Source organism: Dermacentor variabilis, chromosome 8 (genome assembly GCF_050947875.1).
Source record: "Dermacentor variabilis isolate Ectoservices chromosome 8, ASM5094787v1, whole genome shotgun sequence".
Lineage (NCBI taxonomy): Eukaryota > Metazoa > Arthropoda > Arachnida > Ixodida > Ixodidae > Dermacentor > Dermacentor variabilis.
Window position 1 is genome coordinate 97,772,235 of NC_134575.1, and position 22,548 is coordinate 97,794,782.

General features: G+C 46.0%; 1 protein-coding gene and 1 long non-coding RNA gene across 5 annotated transcripts in view; one reads left to right on the forward strand and one right to left on the reverse strand.

Annotated features, from left to right (window-relative positions):
- LOC142590437 (uncharacterized) overlaps window positions 1–22,548 on the reverse strand; it is a 162,148-nt gene that overhangs the window by 134,602 nt on the left and 4,998 nt on the right. The window contains exon 2 of one of the 4 annotated variants that reach the window (XM_075702545.1): window positions 5,991–6,197. The exons of 2 other annotated variants lie outside the window; for them this stretch is intronic. In XM_075702545.1, the coding sequence (XP_075558660.1) occupies window positions 5,991–6,197 (207 nt within the window). Of the gene's footprint in view, window positions 1–5,990; window positions 6,198–18,380; window positions 18,515–22,548 lie in introns of those variants that run through there. One more of the 4 variants, XR_012830124.1, reaches the window with a different exon arrangement.
- Window positions 3,067–13,128, forward strand: LOC142590451 (uncharacterized). The gene is made up of 3 exons (XR_012830151.1): window positions 3,067–3,161; window positions 12,030–12,170; window positions 12,916–13,128. It is a non-coding gene; the product is annotated as an uncharacterized LOC142590451 (long non-coding RNA).

Here is a 22,548-nt window from a genome sequence, read left to right on the forward strand (position 1 = left end):
GTGCTTCAACCACATCGACCGCCGCGGGCGTCACGCAGGCCACGCGGCGAAGCAGGATTGCAGGAGATGGGGGAAAACAAGATATCAGGGGTCGCGCGAGAGTCGCGCATCCCCACAACAGGAAGCCTATAAATTAAGCTGTGCAGGATGATATGGGCTGCACAAGATTTGAAGTGAGGGTAGATCACAGTAAAATTCATTCTGAAGAGCGGCTGAGGAATATGGAAGAAAGTAAATGGGCTGAGAGAGCGTTCAGGTATATGTACAGGAAAAACATTGATTCACATTGGAGGAAAAGAACTAGGAAGCTTACCAGCAAGTATGCAACCTGTAGGGTGAGCAACGTGGCAACAAAAAGCGTCAAGCGGAAAGTCAGAGACACAAGATAATCTCATGGGTGGCGGCAATAGAAAGGAAACCTGCTATGAGTCACTACTAAAGATAAAGAAAACAAATTAGGAAAGAAACAATTTATGATAAAGAAGCTCATTACTTTTCGAAGTGAGCTCAGGATGCCTTAGAATACGCACTTATAAAGCGAGATATAAGAAGGAAGAATAAGCATGTGCTTGCCGTGGCAAAGCTAAGGAAACGATGGAGCATGTTTTATGAGAATATGAAGATATCTGCCCAGCAGTCGATTTAGGCACCGTTGGCCTCCTTGAAGCTATTGGTTTGAGAGAGAGCTGGGGAAAAGGAAACATGTCTGCAATAGAGATTAGTAAGAGGCGATTGGAAGATTGGTGGAAGTAGGGAAACTACAAACAACGGACGCATAAGGAAACAAAGTTCACAATAGTGGTTCACAAATTTGGTTATGGGAATTCATCAAGGTGTTTTTCTCATACCTTTCTTTTCTTTTTTTAGCATAAGTAGGACATGAGGCAATATATGAGCTTGATGGCACAACCCACCATCAAGTTCCAAAGGGGACGCTTGTAGTATGCATCTATCCATCCATTCTCGTTCACTATGGCCACCCTGTTCAGCTTTTCTTCGGCTGCTTAAGGTCTTTTTTCGACCGCCTTCCATGCATCGCGCTCCATAGTTAGCTAATTTTTGAGCTCTTTGACCTGTTTCACAAGCTCATGCTGCAAATCCTCGATTTTCTTGAGCCCAGCATCGACATCACAATGTCTGGCGATTGACGCGACTTCCTCCCTGTTTTCACCTGGCGCCTCCTCTACCTTGAGGGAGCCCCCACACACTGCACGCTTTGCCTTCTTTCTCGCCATGTGTTGCACTTGGTTTTTTCTAACGGAAACTCCGATGCTTTCAGAGCATGTGCCTGTAAACAAAAGCCGAAACGAACAGTATCTAAATTTTTTAAAATACCGCACAGTAATTATCATCAATGTTTTAGAAGCAATAAATGGAACCTCGTACTGCCTGACCTGTACGCATGGCTCTGTCACCTTTCTTCTGTTCACAACACGCTGCTACGTGCGAGGAAATCGACGAGTCGGTCGATTATGACAATGCTCCTTCTATTTGGTGTCCTTCAGTTAGCTGTGGATGAGGAAGTCATTGGCATTGTTCAGGTTTTCTTGGCGACTCCTTTAAGCACATTGTCCTTACGGAGTTCTTCAGCTGCCAGCAGTCGAATCGGTGCAAGTTGTACCTGATCACTTTGTCACTTTCTGAGTCTGCAGCAGGCTAACACGCTCGTTGCAGCAGCGACTACAGTTGCTACTTGTATCCCACCAGGCTGGAAGGGAAACCCAGGAATCACCTGACAATGTCCAAGCAGCCGCAGAGTTGACAGAGGGGTTTGTTTCTTTTTCTTTTTGGATGAGTTCATCAATAGCAGTTCGTCCATGTCGTTCTTGTTCTTGACTTAGGCGCCAGGAAGGCGTTCGCTGATACACAAGCATGGCGATCTGCTGTACATCATGACTGTGTCGCAGCACTTTCGATCGAACTTAAGTCATCTAATGTTGAGTCATTGGGTGCCTTCGGCGGTAGTGGACTGTGTGGTGTAGTTCACGGAAAATATCTCTGCTCGTCGATGAAGGTGAGCCTTTTGGCTCACGCAGGTCTGTTCGAAACTGGGGTGGCTGCTAGCAGCGGTCTTTTTCAGTGGTAACGTAGTCATTCATGCGACGGTGTTTGTAGCAGCTTGTGTCCTTTTTGTGGTTGTGAATGGTCTTAGGCGGCCTTGACTCTGTCGTCGATAAGTTGCACCCATGCTTGTGGTTCCGAACACTGCTTCGCCAGTGTTGTTCGCTCTCCTCACTGCGGTGGCGGTGGTGGGAGGATCAAGGGTGGTAGCATGATGGCCACTGGAGAGGCTCTGAATCTGCCACACCCTTCGCACAATGTAAGGCAAGTGCGCAGGTGTGTATGAATCATGGGCTAACTTGGGTTGTAGCATTTGGCTGCTCACTGACATCTGTTCCCCGGACGTTGCATGGTGTGGGAATTGAGGTGCCTTCCTGTGCCTTGTCCCCCAACTCCTGCGCTGTGTTTAGCTTGATCTCCGGGAAATGCCACCATAACGACAACATGGCTGACACAACTAGCGTGCCGAAGCTAATTTCTTGCACAAACTGTGCTTATCCCTCCCAGGGTCGAATCACCACGTGAGCCAGTGTCACCAAGATGCGCCCCAATTCGCCTCCCGAGTGGCGGGCCCCGGGATCCTCTCCACCCGAGCTCTCTTTCGCTGAGCGCTTCATTGCCGCGGCAGATGCTCACAGGCCTGCACCTAGGTGGTTACAAGGACCTTTGCTCCTGCAATTCTTTCGTTTTCGCACTTCGTGGGCCGCTTCGCAGTTAGCCCTAGTGCAGCGGGCACGCTTAGTCGATCGGTCTTGCGGTGAGCCTTTTCCCATAAGTGCCGCGACTGTCACACTGTGCTGTGTCTTGGTTGAATAAACCTATGCTCGTTGGCGATCTGATTCTGGAGCCTTCTCTGCGCCATGTCAGACTCGATGAACCTTGCCCAAGTGCTTTTGTGCGTTGCAGAGTGGAGAAGTGCCGTGCCCTTCCCTGACCATCGCTCGGTGGGTGAGCCTTGTGCAAACCCACCTCCATATAACTGTCACTCAACATGGTTTCAGCATGTCATCACTGCAGACCCCTTTTCAGCCCTTGTTCCTGCTTGATCCCCTGGCCACGGACTTAATTTCCCTCAACGCAGATGACACCTACAGCATGAGGTACGTACACTCTGCTTTTGGCCACCAGGAGCAATCCCTTCTTTGGAAAGCCCTTTCGTCACGTCGACCGCCTAGAGGTGTACCCTAGTCCTAGCCGTGCCAGTTTTGGGTTTGCTCAACTCTTTGAGACGCGCGTGAAACAGGTGCCTACTAGCACCAAAATGTTCTGTTCCCGCTCGCTGGCTGCTTTTCGTCGCGAGTGCAGTTGAGTACCCCAGGCGCGACTACGGAGCCACCCTGCTTGAGTGTCCACACTAACTCACTCACTGGCCTGTCATTTTCTTGAGCGCCTTTCTCTGACGAATTCGCCATAGACCAGACAGAGTCATGCGTCACTATGCGTGACGTTACAGCAGCGCAATGTACTTAGGTGCACTTGTGAGAAATATGTCAACTCTCCAGCTGGGAGCACAAAGCTCGCAAGAAGAAGAGCGAACGGCATTTGGCTTGAAATTTCAGCCCTTTCCATGGCACATAGCGATGTAATACTTAGCAGACACCATCGCTAGCACGCATTGTATACACGGTGCTTGTCGGCGCAAAATGGCAACAACTGGTGAGGGGCCCCTTAACATTTTGGACCCAGCCATCACTAAGTTGAAAATCCTCAATGTTCATATAAAGCGCTACGGCTTCTGCCTTTTGATTTCAAACATCACCGGACACCAGCACTTGCATGGCGATCATGGCTTTCAGTCACGTTAGGATAGTTTCAAGTTTTGGGTGGGCACTGTGGCTGACATTCTTCTGTCGAGATCGGGACGATTTCTCAGCGGCTTCCAAAATCTTTACCTCTTTTGCAACAAGCCCCTTTGCACTTTCCTGATAATGGTGGCCTTCTTTTCCATCGTCACTATGCTATGATTTCCTCACTTCAAAGCCTTTGTCGGAAGGCGGCGGCGGATGACGAAGCCACTGTCGGCACCATTGTTAACAACTGGCGATGAAACCACGGAAGACAATCGGTTGTTGAAGTGACTAAGCCTAGCATCACATTATGCAGCTGAAGAAAACCACAATGTACATGAGTGGCGATACAAAGAGTACCACTGGCCATATGCGACTGACGAGTGCCGACAGCAATGAGAGCACAAAGGCACGTGGGAGAGTGCATCAAGTGGTGCCTATTGAGGCTGTACCTGAAATGGTAGCTCCGAATTGGCATGCGAGGTGTGTGCAACGCTGCTTTGAGGCTGCAGAAAAACAAAATGACAGCGATTTTATTTGCATTTTCGGTAGTGTCAAACTTGCGATTGTGAGAAAAATTCAGAAAAATTAAACGAGAACAGTTCGAAACATTCAAAATTTTCGTTATTATTATACATAACTATATGGAGCAAATTGGCAATAATACTGCAAAGTTAAAATATTCCCGCCGGCCCAGAAAATAGGGTGTCCCAAAAAATCACTCGGGGATTGTATCATTACTATGCTGTGAAAAAAAAAAACATATTCGAATTCGACTTTCTGTTATTAAACATGTTGTAAACCATTCTGCTAATCTTACGCTGCAACTGCACGCACCTGAATTACCAAGGACAGGTTAGGTTTTGGTCAGTTGTCGCAAAATAACTAGCACGATCTTCCTGTGTCTGTCATGTAGTATACTGTGAAACAAAATAAATTTTTCTTGTTTGCAGTTGTCAAAGTGGAGAAAGGATCATAGTTTTTGTCATTATTGTGGGAAACATGCCAAATTTGCAAACTTTGTCCAAACATGAGTTCTGCAAAAATAACATGTCAGGGCTTTATAAATGCATTTGAAAACAATGTGATAAAATGGGTGAAAGGTTCACATGAATAGAAAATAGAGAGCCACTGTCGATTTTCACTGGAAGTTTTGTTGTGCAACGGCTACCTTGTTGACAGTGAAATTGAAGACACTGTGATGGAATTCTCTAGTGAGCACCGTGGACGAGTTCTCCTGATGACAGCAGATTCAATTCATTGCAAAGGCATTTGAATTGCTCATTAGTGCCTCATTTATCAAAGGGAAAACGCTTCACTTTTCGCATCAGCAAAGGTGGACAGCACATTGTAACAAGAGTGCTGAGGAAGAATAACTATCCGCTGGGACAAACTGTTGGCACCAAAGAGGTCCCATCGGCCACTGCAGTCTGTAAACACGGTAAAAAAAAACCCCGAAGCTGCTATCGACGGGAGAAGACCAAAACCAGAATTCACGTAAAGACGCGTACGGGTTGTCTGAAGCGACTGCTGGCGTGCACCTCAGGAGCCCAGTGCATGCAGCTCATTGCCTGAGGGCAGCGTTGCGCATGCGTAGTCCCGATTAGTCATCGCCGATGATGTGCTCTGGGATGTCATCACCAAAACCTGTCCCAGGACAAGAATCCTTACAGTTCCCGTGCCATATTCAGCTCGCTCAATCAATGAGCGTATTGATAAAACAAGGTATGTTTTATAGTTGACTGCATTATGTTTTAATTTTATTCACATCAAATCCAGAGGCCAACTTACATTCTCCATTGATCTATAATCATGTTCTTACACTCATACACCGATCTATACATAACTAAAAGACTCACTCGGTGTAACATTATCGTGGACCAATGTAAGGGCCACAACACCAGGACAAGACGGCTCTGGATTAAGCTCTGCCATCTAAGGTACTTCAATGTGCTCAGTAGGGCAGTATTTTTGCCTTTTGCCTCAATCACTATGCAGGCAACAATAAAATACCTGCTAATTTATCCTCAGCGACAGAACATCACACACACTTGAGCAAGTCGTGCCAAGCTAGGCAGACTTGGTCATTTACCACACTCGTATAAGCAGGCAAATGTAAAAAAAGTGCCGGTCATTGCCCACCTGAGGTGGAGCTTAACTGCTCCACAGCCTCCATAGTCTGCACGCTCCTAGACTCGCTCCCTGGTTTCAACGAGCACCCAACAGACTTGTCAGCGAGAGACAAGCTGCACTGCATGCCAACCTCGACCTGACCACCGATCTTTGAAGGGGCATGGCATGCCATTTTGGCAGTGATGCTTTCAGCTAGGCTCATCGCATTTGTGAGGCCTGCAGAAAATAAGTGAGCCAACTGCAGTCATGTTATGGCATCAAGAACAAGAGGTAAATACAATAGAATAAATACAGGAGCACTTCACTATGCATAGCCGAGGAACACAAAATAACCCTTCCTGTTCAGTATTTCTAAAGGGATACAAAGGACAATCCACATTGGATACTCGAAAGCAGGGCAACCTCTTTTTGTGAAAGGCTTATGACAGCGGAGCATACTTGAGAGAATTTTTCATCTCATGCATTTTAAAGCTATTGGTGTAGTCCAACTAATTAGAAGTTATTGGACCATCCTAAGCTCATTGCAATCAGCCTATTTAATGTCAAATGTAGGATCTCCTGTCACCCCATGTCTTGTGCCAGATGATACTGACACATGACCTCGTTTATCTTTTACGGGTGAGCGCTTTTACCGTCTACAAAGTGTTATCGCTCAGCGCAGGACGCGTCTACATTTATCGGAAGTTTTCAAAATGTTATCGATGCTTCTATCTGCTGTCTGTTGTCGCCGAACCTTGCGTAAGCTGAGTGCATGTATGCACAACACAAATGGTGTAGAACATTGTGGAAAGGCACGCGGGTCCCAGCGGCTACTCTGGAACATTCGACAACTGATCGATAAAAGCCGACGTGCTTTACCCGCTGTTCAGATTTTCACCGATCGCAAACTGTGTTTGCCACTGTCGCTGTTCTCTGAGTATAACGTGTTTTTTGAGGGCACAAGTTGACCCAATAAAATGCTAGTTTCCTTATTTTTAGTACTGCTGCTTTCCTCACCGTCACTACTACGTGACAATACCATCCCGTGCTTGCAAATTTTCTATGTCCTCACACTACCTGTCTGCTGTCCAGGATTGCATGTCAGTTCGATTGATAACAATTCAGTAACCCTGATAGGCCGTCGGTTACCTGCCCTACACATTACATTGCTGGTCCAAAGTTCATTTTCAATGCAACAGCCTTCTTTAAGAACTTTACCCATTTAGTGGTAGGTCTGTACGTATGTATGTATGACGGCACATAACCTCTTTCCTGCCAACATGTGTTTGTGTGTAGAATATGATCAAATGGGTAGAGCATTTGGTCGCTGTGCTGTCCCTGGGAACTGGGTTCAAAACTAACTGCCGGCCCAACTTCGGTCGCTCAGCATCTAAGAATGGGCATGTGCTGCTATTCAACAAACTTCTTGGATGCTAAGTAGAGTCACTGGGTACGTGGTACTCGGCATGTACTCGGTATGTACCACTGTTCAATGAGCAGCATCTCCCAGTGATCTCCAATTACCCCTGTCTTGTCATCTACTTTTACCCCGACTGTGTCTAGGTTGGCTGGCCTGCTCCCTCCCAACTAATTTGTTCTTTCTCTTTTTAAATTGACAACAATCCTAGACCTCTCTAACTTATGATCACTACTATTTACCCGACCTCATACTTCTACAACTTGCACTATGCTAGGGTCGGCACAAAGTATAAAATCTATTTCATTTCTTGTTTCCACATTACGACTTTTCCAGGCCCACTTCCTATTATTCCGCTTCCGGAAGAAGGTATTCATAACTCAGAGGCAATTTATTTCCATGAAGTCTGCCACATCTCTCATCTTCTAATTCTAGAGTTCATGACATAGTTGCCAGTCACCTGTTCCCCCACACAATTTCCCCCCATTTTCGCATTAAAGGCCCCCTCAAGGTCTGGCCATTTTAAGCTGACAAGCACAGTGCACACAATGCGGACTCATAATTAAGGATGCCAAAATTACATCACTACACACCGCGGAAACAGCTAAAATTTCGAACTTAACACCGTTCACTCTTTTCCTCACGGGCCAGCGCTCCAAAATGAGGGGATGACTTATATCAATAAAAGCGCCTACGTATATGTGTATGGTGTGATGTTGCTCATAGTGACATGTGACCCTTCAAGAATTATTCAAGGCAACATGTGTTATATGTGTAATCTGTTGTCTCAAGAGACGAATTAAAGTTTAGAGAAATAATATAACATGCAGACCGAATGTCTGCTGTTTGTTTTACTTTGCACCACAGCAAGAGAGATGTACAGTCGAACCCTTTTTATAACTATGCCGGTTTCAACAATATATCGGTTATAACAACGAAAAGCAGCTGCACCATACACTTTTGTAAGTTTTCTATGGGGAAATAACCTGCTTAATTCAATGTCCTCATGACGCATTATCATTTATAACGATGAAGTATGGCTGCTGGGCGTCCATACCAAAAGGTAATGTAATGCGAAATCCTTCAAAAGAAAGAAGGAAAGATGAAATGCAAGCCGCCCAGTGCTTCTCTCCATGAGAGATGCACACCAGCGTCGCGCACATTCCTTCAGTCACATTTCCACCACTCCGAACACGAACGAACTGTGCCCATATATCTGCGCTGCGCCACCCTCCGAAACATGACTGGACCGTGCCAACTGTGCTGACAATGCTGCCGGCGCTGCTCCTAGACTGCTCGCTCGGCCCTCACAGTTGGTCCTTTAATCTCTGGCCCTCATTCTGCACAATCCTGCTAACGGATTAAGTCGCTCGTGCTTGTCTTTGTTCGTTGCATCGAAGTCATTCCTGGCCACATTGTTTCTCAGCCTAGTTTGACATGCCACCGAAACGGAAGATGGCTGATCAGCCCACTCATCATCAGCAATGCACGACATTGCCGGTGAAAAGAAAGCGCACTGCTATAAATTTGGAAACAAAGTGCTTCTAACCAATGAGGCGATCGTCGCAAACATGCTTGCATCAGATACCGACGGCAGCGATGACGGAGTAGGGGAGGCTGCGTCAACACTGTCCCCGCAGGAGGTCCCGCATATGATTGTCCCTCATGAGCCTGTTTTTGCGAGGGACCTTCCGCTTGCCTACATGGGGCACCTAAATGCCTTGCAGAAGGGTGTCGGCAAACTTCGCATAAAGCGAGCAAGGCTGACGGACATGCGGTTTTTTTCAAGCAAGGCAGTGGGGAGGTATGTGGCGAGATGCCTGTGGCGATATCGCTCCAGCATTTCTTCTGGATTTCTCAAGCTGAGATGTTGCCATAGCAGCCTTCCCGCATATCTTAAAAGGCGCCTCTTGGGGCCACCAAAAGGATGCCTCGGTGGAGCTCGTATGTCATTTGCCGCTCTTGTCTCTTCTTTGCAGTTGTTATACCAGTGGCGTTCTTGAACGCCGACAGTCGCGGCTTCTTAACAACATGCGATCGAAGTGCGCAGGAAGCAGAGTTAAACAGTTGATCGAGTCAACACAATCAGAAGGCAGATGGAGGAAGGTGGCGGGGAGGAGAACTGACCTTCGCGTTATTATATTTTTCTCGGAACCGCTATGCCATTCCCCTTTTTCGTGGAACCCGGTTATAACAATGGATTTTTTGTGGCACTTGAATCAATATTGTTATAAGTAGGTTCGACTGTATTTCTGTTTTGTCTGCTTATTCCCACATCGTTCAGTTGAAAGTGAACACAATGAAACTATATATATAATTTTCTAGCCTGTTCCAGCATGTGGTCATGCTCTGTGATCCACTTGTGTCAGCCTCGGTATCTGTGTAGCACTGACCAATGCCTCCTCTAAACAAAATTATGCCTTGGACGACGCTTGTTTTGCCATTAGAGGTTTGCCAACACAAAATGCAAGCAGATCACCCCGTAGTCATGCTCCCAACTGTACTGCTGGAGCCGGAGTGATGCTGTTGGCAACACTGTGTCGGTGCAGCGGTGCATCTGGCTACAGGTTGTGCAGGCGGTTGCTTGTATGCTTGTAACATGCACTGGAGGCGCGATGTAGAGCACACGCCTGCTTCGTCACAAAATTTTTCTTTGAAGCTATTAGAAATATTCTACTGTGAATGATATCACATGCTTACTTTAATTTTTGTGAGTATTACGACATAACAGAACCTTTATGGTTTCCATTGACGCAACTCGTTTCTAGCATTTTTATAAGCATTCGGCCATCTTTCGACAATGTCGTGCAATGAGTTTTGAAGTTTTGAGCATTACATTAATTTGGCAGCTTTTCAAAAAGATAAAATTTTGTCAGGATTAGTTAGTGTTAAAAAAATTAATGGTGAAGAAAGGTATGCTCAAAATTCCTGCTGATTCCTTTTTTTTTTTTTCGATCACCTTTAGCATTGCTGAGCCGGTCTGAAGTAGTGGTTGCTGCAACCATGGTGACCGCAGCTCAGGGCTGGCAGGCTCCTTAAGTTGACCATTGCCGAGAAGACTGTGAGGCACACCTTAGCAAGTATATTTTTTGAATCTTACACATTAAATACCTTTCTTTCTGACTGAACATGAATGGGACACGAAATCAACAGGCAGCTTCGACGCGTCGAACACACTCTCAGTACTGTTACGTTATTTTGTGTTAAGGCACTGCTATGAATTAACACAAAAAACTTGAAGAAGAACCAAACAAGACATTTGATTCAAGAACCAAGAAATTTTGTTATGTAAATGGAACACACTGAAGTATGTACTGGCGCAGGGAAAGAAAAGGGCGTCTTAACAGCTAGGTGAGGCAACAGTTGTTTGAAGACAATGCATATTCAGGCTCCCACCAAAATCCCTCTCTGCCCGCCATGCCTAGAGCTGACGACATTCATGTTGCCAACTGGGCATCTTGCGCTTCACAAGTCGCCCATTCGATCGGCATAACATCAACACCAAAATACTGCAGAAACTGCAAGTCCGAAATCTTGATCGGACTAACAGGAGTCATCAAGCTCATGGATGACATACTCGTCTTTAGCCACAATGAAGTCAGTCATGAGAGGAATGCTGACATGATGCTCAAGCAGCTGTCTCCTCAAGCATCCCGGCTCGTTACTCTTCGACAATGACGACCACGATTCATCAAAAGTCTCCACACCACTGTCCAATGACTACATCCCGCAGGCATCCAGCTCGGCGCTGTTCATCGACTCGTCCACTTCACCTTTGCTGCAGAACATGATCAGTGCACCTTGCTTCAGCTGTTTGAAGTATTGCACTTTATCGATATGTCAACTGTGGAGGAAAGAGGAAAGTAGGGAAAGGAGGAGGCAAAGGTAGAGAAGAGGTATTTCAGCAGTCGGGAGGCTTTGTTTCCATTACTCACAAATTATGCTTCAGGGATGCACGACAAGATCGCGACAATCATTTCCTTGAAGAAATTTCTACTATAACTTGAGAACTTTTTCTGACAGGGGCTTTCCTTTCAGGCAGTTTGGCGGCAGCATTCCTGTCAGACACTCCTTGAGCAAAATTTTTAAAAAGCGGCCTCATAAACTTCCTGGAACTTAGAAGCAGCAGCAGCTCTTTGCGGTGGTCAGTGTCGGTGTTTCCACAGCTCATCACTGGTAGGCTCATGGGCTCTTGGACAATCCTCTGTGCATAAAGTTCAAGGGCTTCGCGACGGGCCTCCAATGAGGAAGCACACATTTCACGAATCTCCGAAAACCTATGAGCAGATTCAGCAGTTCCCGAGATCGATAAAACAGGCCACCACAGTCTCGATGAGCGATGGGCCCATGCTTAGGAGTGCTGCTTTTTGCTCGGCGTAGGAACGCTATACGGCCTGCACAGGGAATGTGCTCACTCGCCGCACGCACGATGTATCTGCCAATCATGGCCACGCTGGCGATCTGAGGGGTGAGACAAATGGTCGCGCTGAAAGGCAGTTTTTTAACCCCTGCGCTGCCATGTTTAGGACCTCATCAAAGGTGCTTGCCGCACCATGCAATTCCTGTTGAATAAGAATAAGATGCTGCGATGAGAATGTGGTCAAGCTCTTAACATTGCTTTCACTTGAAGCTGACACGATTCTGGTCTTCAGCATTTTTTCCAGGACACATGCTGCACTCTTTACGTCCAACATGTCATTGTACCCGGCAATGCGGCGCAGAAAGCCAAACATTGGCTCGATCGGGTCGCTGGACATTTTCCGAGTCAGGATGAACTGGAAACTTTTTTCACTGTAAGTAGATGATGGATGGAGGCAACTTTTGATTTTGCTGGAAAAATCAGTGAGATAAATTTTCTTGCTTAACCCTTTAATGACGAGACATATAAATAATGAGAAAAAGTTTTTATTCTTCTATCTAAATATGCAAAACACATCAAGAATAAGCATAATCAACAAAAATTAAAAATATTTTGCAGAATTTTTTAGCAATAAAGGGCAAACCCCAGACAGGAAACTGGAAGTGCGCTTCACCCCAAGCCACCTAAGGCTTCATTTTCAATATGTATCAACAGCTCTCATCATATGTGAACCATAGGCGCACATTTGAGTTGCTTTATATCGGATGTGTGACACCACTTCAGCTGCATATGTTGCATCGGCCTGTCTCCTCTGACCTTGGTTGCACAAGACAGTGAGTCGCGTGCCAAACTTCAACTTCTTCGTCCAGTGTTCCTGCTCTAAACCAACAAATGACGCTTGCTGCCTGTCATTCAGTCTTGGCCAAAAACATTTAGCTAGAAACTTCATACTCAATACTTAAACTCAGTAAGAAAAAAAATTCTTTTTTGGTATGTTGCCTGTAGGCAACACTCGTCAATAAAGGGTTAAAGGGCCCCTCACCAGGTCTGGCCATTTAGAGCTGACAAGCGCAGAGCATACAGTATGTGACAACAATAGTGTCTGCAAAGTATTTCATTGCCATGTACCGCGGAAAGATCCGAAATTTCAAACGGAACACTGTTTTTCCTTCTCGTAGCCGCCACGCTCCAAGCCGGAGGATGATATACTCCCGTCCCTGCACCTACGTAGTCGTGTCTGCACTGTGATGTAGCTCGTGGCGACGCGTAACCTTGGGAATTATTAAAGGCACCATCTGTTATTTGTGTGATCTGTTGCTGGAATTGACGAATTGAAATTTAGAGAAATAATAAAACACACAAGCGGAATCTCTACGTGTTTTTGTTTTACTTTGCACCGAAACAAGAGAGAGGTACTTCCGCTTTGTCTGCTTGTTCCCACGGTCGTGCGGTCACGTGCGCAGGTACCAAAACTGTGCCATGTTCTACTGTGTTCCAGCGTGTAATCATTCCCTGCGATCCACTTGTTCTGCCTCAGTATTAGCATAACACTTAATTATGCCACTAGTACGGTTTCCCTGCACACAGCGCGGAAAATTTGTGCGCTTCACGAACGAGAGAACAGCTCGCGCACGATGTTGTCACGGAAGTGCATAGCAGTGAAAAGAAAAGTGAGAAAAACGTATGCATCACGCAATCCTCGAGGTCCGGTATGGGAGAATGCAGGGAAGGAATTTTGCATGTGGAGACTAGACAGGGTGAGTAGAGAGACTGTCTTGCTTGGGAGTAAAGCCCGCCTGCAGAAATCATGGGTTTGTGGCACTGAAATATTTCTATCTCGGCTATTAATGAGCCGACTTGAAAATTTTCTGCGGCAGAATGCTCCCTAGAGGACACGTAACAACTTCCAGCATATAACAAAAATTTGCTATGAGGCCTGGTGAGGATCCCTTTAAGGTGCCAACCGCAAGCTGCAGCGCAAGCTGGGCTTGGAGAACAATCGCACCCCCGACAACCTATTCCAGCAGCGCATCAGACATTGCAGTTACAGCGGCATCATCTCGCATTGTTCTCTATGAATAAAGAGTGCTAAGGTGACGCTAAAGGTTTGGAGAAACTGCGAGCTAGAAAGAACGCGGATGCGAGAGCAGACGTCTCAATACCAGCTGCCCTTTCCACTAGTTGGCACTGGTCTGCGTTCTTGAACCGAATTATGCTTCATTTTATTGTGTCTGCAACTGAAAATCGCCGACAAAAAGAAAAGAAGAAAAGGAAAAAGAACATCGAGTTCTGGTTCCTTCACACTGCGGCGCTTAGATGACTTGCGGCCATCCACTACTGCCCGACAGTGCAAAGTGCTGAACTACTCACGAATCTACTGCCATTCTACTGCAGGCGAAACTACTGGCATTACCGCGTCCCTTCGTCCCGACCGTCAGTAGCAGAAAGGCCGAACGCCGCACTTGAAATTTATTAAGCATGACAAGCGCCAGCATGAAAACAAGGATGCAGAGAGTAAGTTTGACATCACACTGGGTACTCTCATCGTGAGCGCACGATAGCAGCGCCAAGATGCGGCCCTGCAGCTGCTCCGGCTCTGGCCGCCTATGCCGTGGTCCATTTCAATCTGTTGACGACTGTACATGCTTCTCTACACTTTGATGCCAAGTTGAGTCACTGTGCATGTGCCAGTATTGAATGAAACTCTTTGACACCACTACCAACACCACCCCTACCACTACCGTAACCAATTATTGTGTGCCAATCACGATTGCTCACGACATTAAAGTCACCAATCATCTCAAAAGAATGGATCCACTACCAATTTGCTTCTTCTTAACCCCATTAGGGCCTACTTCTTTTTCTCCAAGTGCGACCCCCCCACCGTTGAGTTCGTTTTTATTGCAGGTTTAACATCGTCAGACTGACCTATATTGCAAAAAAAGTTACATTTTTTTCAGAGTCACTATAAAGTGGCAATTAATATTTTTCGTAGAAAAGCATGCATTGTTTATTTTTCGGTACAGATACAGATGGGTTGCATAACTACTTATAAGAATAAAATAGTGATACACCGAAATAGATATGTTCTAATTCGGCACTCACGTACGCCTTGTTCAGGTGCTTTGCAGCCGCACTCTGTACGTGCTGCTCTTTATTGAACCACGTTGACGCCAAATTGGGTCACAGGTGTGAACACTTTTCATATTACTACTTAACATAGAATCAACAATCGTGCACCAATCATCGGACTGCTAATGACAAAGTTGCCAATCATCTCAAAAGAATCGATGCACCACCAATTATCTTCCTCTTAAACCATCGAGAGTATTTTTCCCCCAAATGTGAGCCCTCAGTGTTGAATATTTTTACTGTAGATTTAAAATCTTCAGACTAACAAATTTTGCAGAAAAGTTATCTCAACTTTTTCAGAGTGACAATAAAGTGACCAAACATATTTTCTGCAGGTAAACATGCACTGTTTATTCATGAAACAGATGGGCTTGCATTACCACTTACCAGATTTTTTTTTTTTTAAATATAGAGAGGCTAGAAAGCAACATAGAGGCTAGAAACAGTGACGTGCTCCCAGGGCTCGGTTATGTTAGCAGCTTCCACCATGATGCCATCACTACCATGGGGGTTTTGCTCTAGTGCATAAAGCCCGCCTTTTTGAAACAGTAGTTGATGGTGAAAAAGGGGTCCCTAACACTTTTTCCATTGATAGGCATGCCCACTGGATACAACCTTCACGATCACAGAACTCCCAGTTTTCAGAATCATCAATATTGTTACGCACCAATAGTTACGATAAAGAGGCCAGCACTGTGAAGATGACGACAATAACTAGAGACTACTAGTATGGGCTGTTGTCTTTTGGCAAAGTGCAGCATATTCATTTTGTAAATAAACTTGTGTGTAGCTTATTGTCTGTGACTTCCCATGTAACATATTTGGTGGAGGTAGACATGCCCTGTCCTCATCATGGGGCTCGCAGTGGATGGTACATAGAGCCTTCCGTCACGGCTCCCGGAGATGACAGCTCGACTCAATCGTCTCCGACACCTGCTGCTACTCCAACGAGCCACATCGCACTCTCCACTCCACGTGATCTTGGCATAATCTTGGAGAAAGATGGGGAAGACGTCGATGACTGGATCAGCCTGTACCATCGCGTCAGCACCAATAACCAGTGTGACTCAACTGTCATGCTTGCCAACATAGTATTTTACCTCGGTAGATTGCACAGCTCAAGTATGGCTTAGGACACGTGCAGACGAGCTCACCAGTTGAGATACACCTAAACAAAAGCTGCAGAACTTGTTCGGCAACCCTTATAATCACCAACTTGCTGCTGTTGTACTCGACAATCGGTCAGAACAAAGGATGATTCACCTGCAGACATGCGGCAATCACATGTGCTGATCCCACCTCATTGTTCACTCAAGGAAGCTCAATCAGCATCACGAGTCTTACAGACAAGTAGTCATGTTCCAGATCTTTGGCTTTCGAGCATCCAGAAATGACAGCTCCCTTCAAGATAACATTGTCACCCTCTCCTGACCATCACGCAGAGGTCACTGATTGATGAGAGGGTCATTGTCGAGAAGTACCGGGAAAGGCATCAATGGCCGCTTCAGTTTGCCATGTGTAAGCCGCCTCGTATTGAGCAATGTTGGGAGCAGGAGGTGGTGAATGGTAAGGCGTTTGTGATTGTCCTGTGAAATCCCTTGAAGAGGGAAAGAGGGAAATAAACGGCATAAAAGGTGGACTGGGACGGATGCGAGAAGGAAGAAGCTCGGACATACACACTCTAGCATGTAGTGCGCTATGAAAGTTAAGAGCCCTGTGTATAAAACTCAACCATGTACTTCTGAATATAAAACCTTTTCTTGTTCTTGTTACTGTCGCTCGGAACCCTTCTTTCTCTCGGCACCTGGCACGGCACCATAACGGAACCGACCTTCCAATACAGGCAGGCAGCTTATGAGATCGATCGGCATTGACTACATTGGTGTGGTGAGTGTTACGTGTTTGCTTCTCTTTTCGCCAGACTCATAGCGCAGGCAATCCATAATTGTGTTTGGTGTTGTTACTTATTTTATTACATACACCAAGAATATAGTGTCTCGTGGGCTGATTGCTAGTGGGGAAGAAACACAGGGTGCTTTGTGAGCATGGAGAAGTTGCAAATCCAAGAACTCCTTGAAAGTCATGAGCAGATGAGCATTTCGGTTGGCCCTGCGAAAGGCAAAAGGTAGCAATTAGAGCTTTTGCAGAATGAGGAGAGGAGTTGGGAGGAGGCTGGTGAGGCAAGGAAAATTATTTTGTAAAAAAGAGAGCACGAAGAACAAGAAATTCTGCAGTCTCCTAATAGTGATAAGGATGGGCTAGCTATGGCCTGATGTTTGCTCTTCATGTCACCAACGCTCTCACTAGTACAAGTAAGCAGATGCTAGGAGAGTATGTTTGTGTTTTCTGGTAGGCACTGCTTTGGGAATTCACCTTCCTTAAATAGCGAATTGCAGTTTTATGGAAGGGTGCATTTTGAAGGCTAACAAATTCGCCATGGAGAAATTCAAAGCGCAGGACCTCCTTCTAATTTGCAATGAGTTGGGCATTCTCGCCAGCTCCGCAACAACACAAGAAGCAGTTCTCGACGTCATGAACGCAGAAGATGTGACAGTCCAGGAAGCTGAAGAGGCTTGGGAAACCATTGTTGAAAGAAAGCAAATGGCAGAGGAGTGCAAGAGGTGCAAGCGTGAAGCAGGAGAGAGGCGAAAGAGGTGCAAATATGAAGAAGAAGAGGCGTGTGAGGCGTCAGCATGAAGAAGCCGAAAGGCACAAGAGTGAAGCAGAGAGGTGCGAACATGAAGAGGCAAAAAGATGCAAACTTGAAGCAGAAACACACCAGAGGCGTGTGCAGGAGGCAGCACAATGGCATGTTCTTGGATTGGAAGAGCTTGAGCAGAAAAGTCAGATACTTAGATGGCAAATAGCGCGATTCCAGCTCCACACTTTCATGGTAGAGGAGGATATAGTTATATTCCTCGCCGGTTTTGAAAGAGTGTCGTATCTTCCTGTTGTGGTCCGTCTTGGCTGTTCGCGCTGTAAGTTTAAGTTCAGAATTATGCACCAACTAGGCCCAAATGAAGTTTTACTGAGAAAGAGGGTGTCAGCCGGGACTTGTGGACCAAGAGATTACCAGCACTAATGATGTTCAGTATTGATGTTTCATGAACTGCTTGTCTGAGGACAAAGTGCGAGACTACGATAGGGCTAAGAAGGATTTCTTTAGACCCTTCTGTCTAGCATTTCAAACCGACTTCGAAGGGCAAAAACAGAGAGCAGCAGAACTCGCCAGCCATTACCGCACGCTCCGAAGTTTCCGGAGTAAGTCGTGACAATCAGAAACAAGTGACAAAGCAGGATATGGTTCCCGGAAGCCAAAGGGTGACAAGTATTTCTGTAGGCATTTTAAACCGGAGACTTCAAATTCCCCCAGCACACAGCAAGAGAAAGAGGGTGACGCACCTAAAGTAGGAGAACAAACGAAGATGCCCCCGCTGATGGTGTACACACGTTGGAGGCGCGGAAGATCGTTGTGTATTACAACTGCGGAGGAAAAGACCACATAGCCAGTAGCTGTGAGAAGCGGATGGTATTTCTCATAGCTCAGGACTCCAAGAACCTGCAGCCATATATGGGACAGCTTTCACTGAACAGCCAGGTGTGTATGGAGGCGGCAATATTGGCCAGCTTGCCAGAGCAAGTAACCTATTAAAAAAAAATAATAACCAAAATAAAAGAGCAAGTAACCCAAATAAAAATCTATCTTTCGTTGCAACCACCAACTACTCGCTGTGATATTTCCCTTCTATTATTATTTCATAGATTTGTTCACACAGTTGGCCTAACCTTATCAAACCTGAAAAAAGCATCCCTGACGTCACAACGACTAAACAATCAGTTCAGCTACACCCGAATTTATGGCAACACACACGCTTTTAATTTTTCAGCTTTGCCCCGTGCGGTCCGTTTATGGAACGCACTACCAGATACCATTGCATGCGAATCTAAACACACTGCATTTCGCAATCTGCTAACCAATCAATATGCCGTTTCAACCGTCTAAACACGTCATGTCTTTTGTAATTTTTCTTGCATTTTTTCTACAATGTTAGAGAATTTCAGTGCTCCCAATTTTTTCACAATATTACTACTGTATAACATGCAAAAATGTTTACAATGTTATTGTGCTATTATGTTGTTGTTTACCATTAATTGTTATTGCTCAACATATTGTATTTGCTAATGTATTACTTTTCCATGTTCTGTGCGTACTCCTTTCATTATGCTGATGTTGATTTCTTTCCTGATTCCATACTAATATGTTACCGTATTTCCTCCCTTACACTATGCCTTCTCGAAGGCCTGTAAGGTACATGTAAATAAATAAATAAATAAATATGCCCTCCTGTTCGGGTAAAGCGTAGCTTTACAGTAGCACAATTTAAAAGTGAACTAGAAGAAAGGCGGAATAAATCAGGCCTTCTGACCCAATTTAGGAAAGTGATAAGGCTTGCAGATGGTTTTCCATTTTGTTTATTTTGCAACTTGGCATTATGCTATGATCATGTAGCTATCTTGTGCTAAGTGTTACAGATATCAATTAAAGCCAGTTCTCCCTTCGCCTTCCTGAGCTGTGGAAGCTCTAATTCATGATTACTTAGCTTCCTTACATAAACTCTGTGTCTATTTGCACGGAGACATTGTTAAAAGAGTGCTGGTGCTTGTCCAGATTAATGTGAACCTTGTGTTTCAGGGTTTCCCTTCAAATAGGGGGCTGTCAGGTTATTTCAATTTGTACAGTTTGGCGATGAGTGGCCTGCATGTGGCGCTTGCGGCATTGTGCAGGGCTGACAAAGGTCGCTCCGTGGAGCTTGTCATCTTGCATCTATACAGTCAAGTCATAGCCCACCTATTAAGATGCCTTTGGCCAGAAGATCTTAATTCTCGGAACCTGCATCCCAATGGCTTTGAGGAATGCAACCATCAAGCCAGCTGAGCTGCATCGAACAACTCAACGTCCTGATGTGCTGTCTGGTGGCAGGGGTGTTGTGCCTGACAATCCCTCAGAAAAAAGATGCTTCACCGGCAGACATGTGGCTATCATGGGTGCTGATCACGTCTCATCGTTCACTCAAGGACGCTTAATCGGCGTTGCCTGAGTCATAGAACAGGCAGTCACGCTCCAGATCTTCAGCTTTTCGAGCACCCAGAAATGACAGCTCATTTCAAGATAACAATGTCACCCTCTCCTGAGCGTCACAAAGAGACCACTGATTGATGACAGGGTCATTGTCGAGAACTCACAGGGAAAGGCGTGATCCTTCTGCACCTACCTAAGTCCATACCTATGCCAAAGCCACGGAATCAGTGCAGTACTGGCACAACGCCAGCAAAGCAACGACCATATTACCACTTATGCCAGCAGACACCTCCCAACCTTCAAGCATAACCATTCCATCATTGAGCTCGAGTATCTGGCATTAGTTTGGGCAGTTGCAAAGCTACGCCTATAATTATATGGCCGACCCTTTTCAGTCATCACACACCAGCACGGACATTGCTGGTTGTGCTCACAGAAAGACCCTACAGGTCGACTTCCTCACTGGATGTGACGCTGACAAGGATATTCGTATTCTGTCATTTAGAAATCTGGCTGTCTCCACAAGAACACTGATTGCCTGTCTCGTTACCCGGTCAACGAGCCTGACGACACTGTCTGTAGCACCGCCAATGGCATTTTCTCTGTGTCTGCTTTCCCTAACAACGCCGATGAGCAGTACTGAGACCCATCACTTCGAACACTCGCTGAGCATCTGCACGCTTCACCTAACAATGCCTCTCTTGGCCGATATGTCCTCCAGGTTGGCATTCTCGAACGAAGGAACTTCTCCCATGGCGGGTCTGATTATCTTCTTGTCATGCCCAAACTTCTGCAACACACTCTGCTCTTTGAGTTCTATGATGAATCTACTGCAGGACACCTTGGGGTATCTCTCAGGTACAACCCCATCCGCCGCCGCTTTTATTGGTCCGGTCTCACTCGCTCCATCCGATAACACGCTGCTGCCTGCGATTTCTGCCAGCACCAGAAAGAGCCTCAGGCGCTACGTGCTGATCACCGTCCCTGCAGAACAATTCTTCCATGTTGGATTAGAGCTCCTCAGCCCTTTTACTGCGTCATCCACTAGAAACAAATGGGTAGCCGTTGAAACTGATTACGCCACGTGCTAAGGGAGGCGCCAATCACACGGGCTCTCCTGACCAGTTCGGCCACTGACGTTGCACTTTTTCTTGCATAACATTATCTTACTCCACAGTGCCAGCAATAGATTTTTACTGATAGTGGTCATAACTTTATGTCGAAAGTTATCACCGACATTGTGCGTTCCTGCTCCACACAACACAAGCTGACCACCGCACACCATCCTTAAACCAATAGACTGACGGAGTGGTTGAACCGTACCCTCACAGATATGCTGTCCATGTACGTTCTGAAGGCCTGCTATGCCTGGGACGTTGCCCTTTCTTACATTACATTTGCCTATAATTCTTCTCGGCATGACGCTGCCACAATTTCTCTATTTATGTATTGTACCAACCTTGCCCCTGGATACTGCATTTCTTTCTGAACCTCCTCGACAGGCGAGCATGCGCAGTGCCATCGCCTTGGCCAACTTGCCCGTGCTCGACTGACGGCATCGCAAGCCACTCAGCAGCAACTGTACAATGTCTGCCACCGTAACGCACAGTTTTTACTTGGTGTGCACACGTTCCTGTGGTCACCCTCTCGTCATGCTGGACTTTCAGAGAAGCTCCTTTCCTGATTTAGACAAGGTCCTGCCGCATGCTTCACCAGGTGACACCAGTGATCTACGCAATTGCTCCCGTCAGCTCAACGTCACCCTCTACTAGGTCATCCAGTGATGTTGTGAATGTCAGTAGGCTCAAGGCCTACTACAATGCTTCTGAGCCAAGCCTTTAGTTGTGCTGCGTTGGCGCTTTTACTGACGAGGGTAGTGCTATGGTAGTACTATGATAGTACTGTGGTGGTAGTAGGGTAGCAGTTACGATGCAAAAGAAGCCAGCGGTGTCAAGACGATGATTAAAGGCTAGCTCAGGCTGTTGCCTTTTGGTGAAGTGCAGCATATTCATTTTGTAAATATACTTGCATATAGCTTCTCGTGTGCATTTTCCCTTGTAACAATATCATTGAATGCGAGCTCATACTTCTTCCAGTCTTCCAAATTTGCAGCTTCGTCTCAAGCAACATGGTGTTGTGCTCTGTCAGCACTATCTTTTACAAACTGGGCTGTCTGCTGCTTTGGGCTGCTTCTACGGCAAATTTTCCACATTGTTTCCGCGCTCAAAGAGAGAGAGAGAAATGGCAGAAAGGGGAGTGCCAAGGCACAGCTTCACTTTCACTTTTAGCCCTTTTTCTTTCACTCTCTCGTTCTCTCTCCGGATCCATATGAAGTGCCACTGCGAGTGATGCAGATGCAATGCAGCTGGCGCCTCTTGCACCAAGCTGCGATGCTCTCCGTGGCTTTGTGAGATGCACTGCGCGGAAATGGTGGCAAATTCGGAGTCTAATAAGGCAACCTTTCCACCCTGTCTAAACACTGTTCGTTTAAAGGGAACTTAGCAATGCAAATGTCAAGCACAGTCTGAAAACACCATCCAGAAGACATAACTGATGGTTGCGTCTAACGTGCTATGATAATAACATGTCGCTATATATG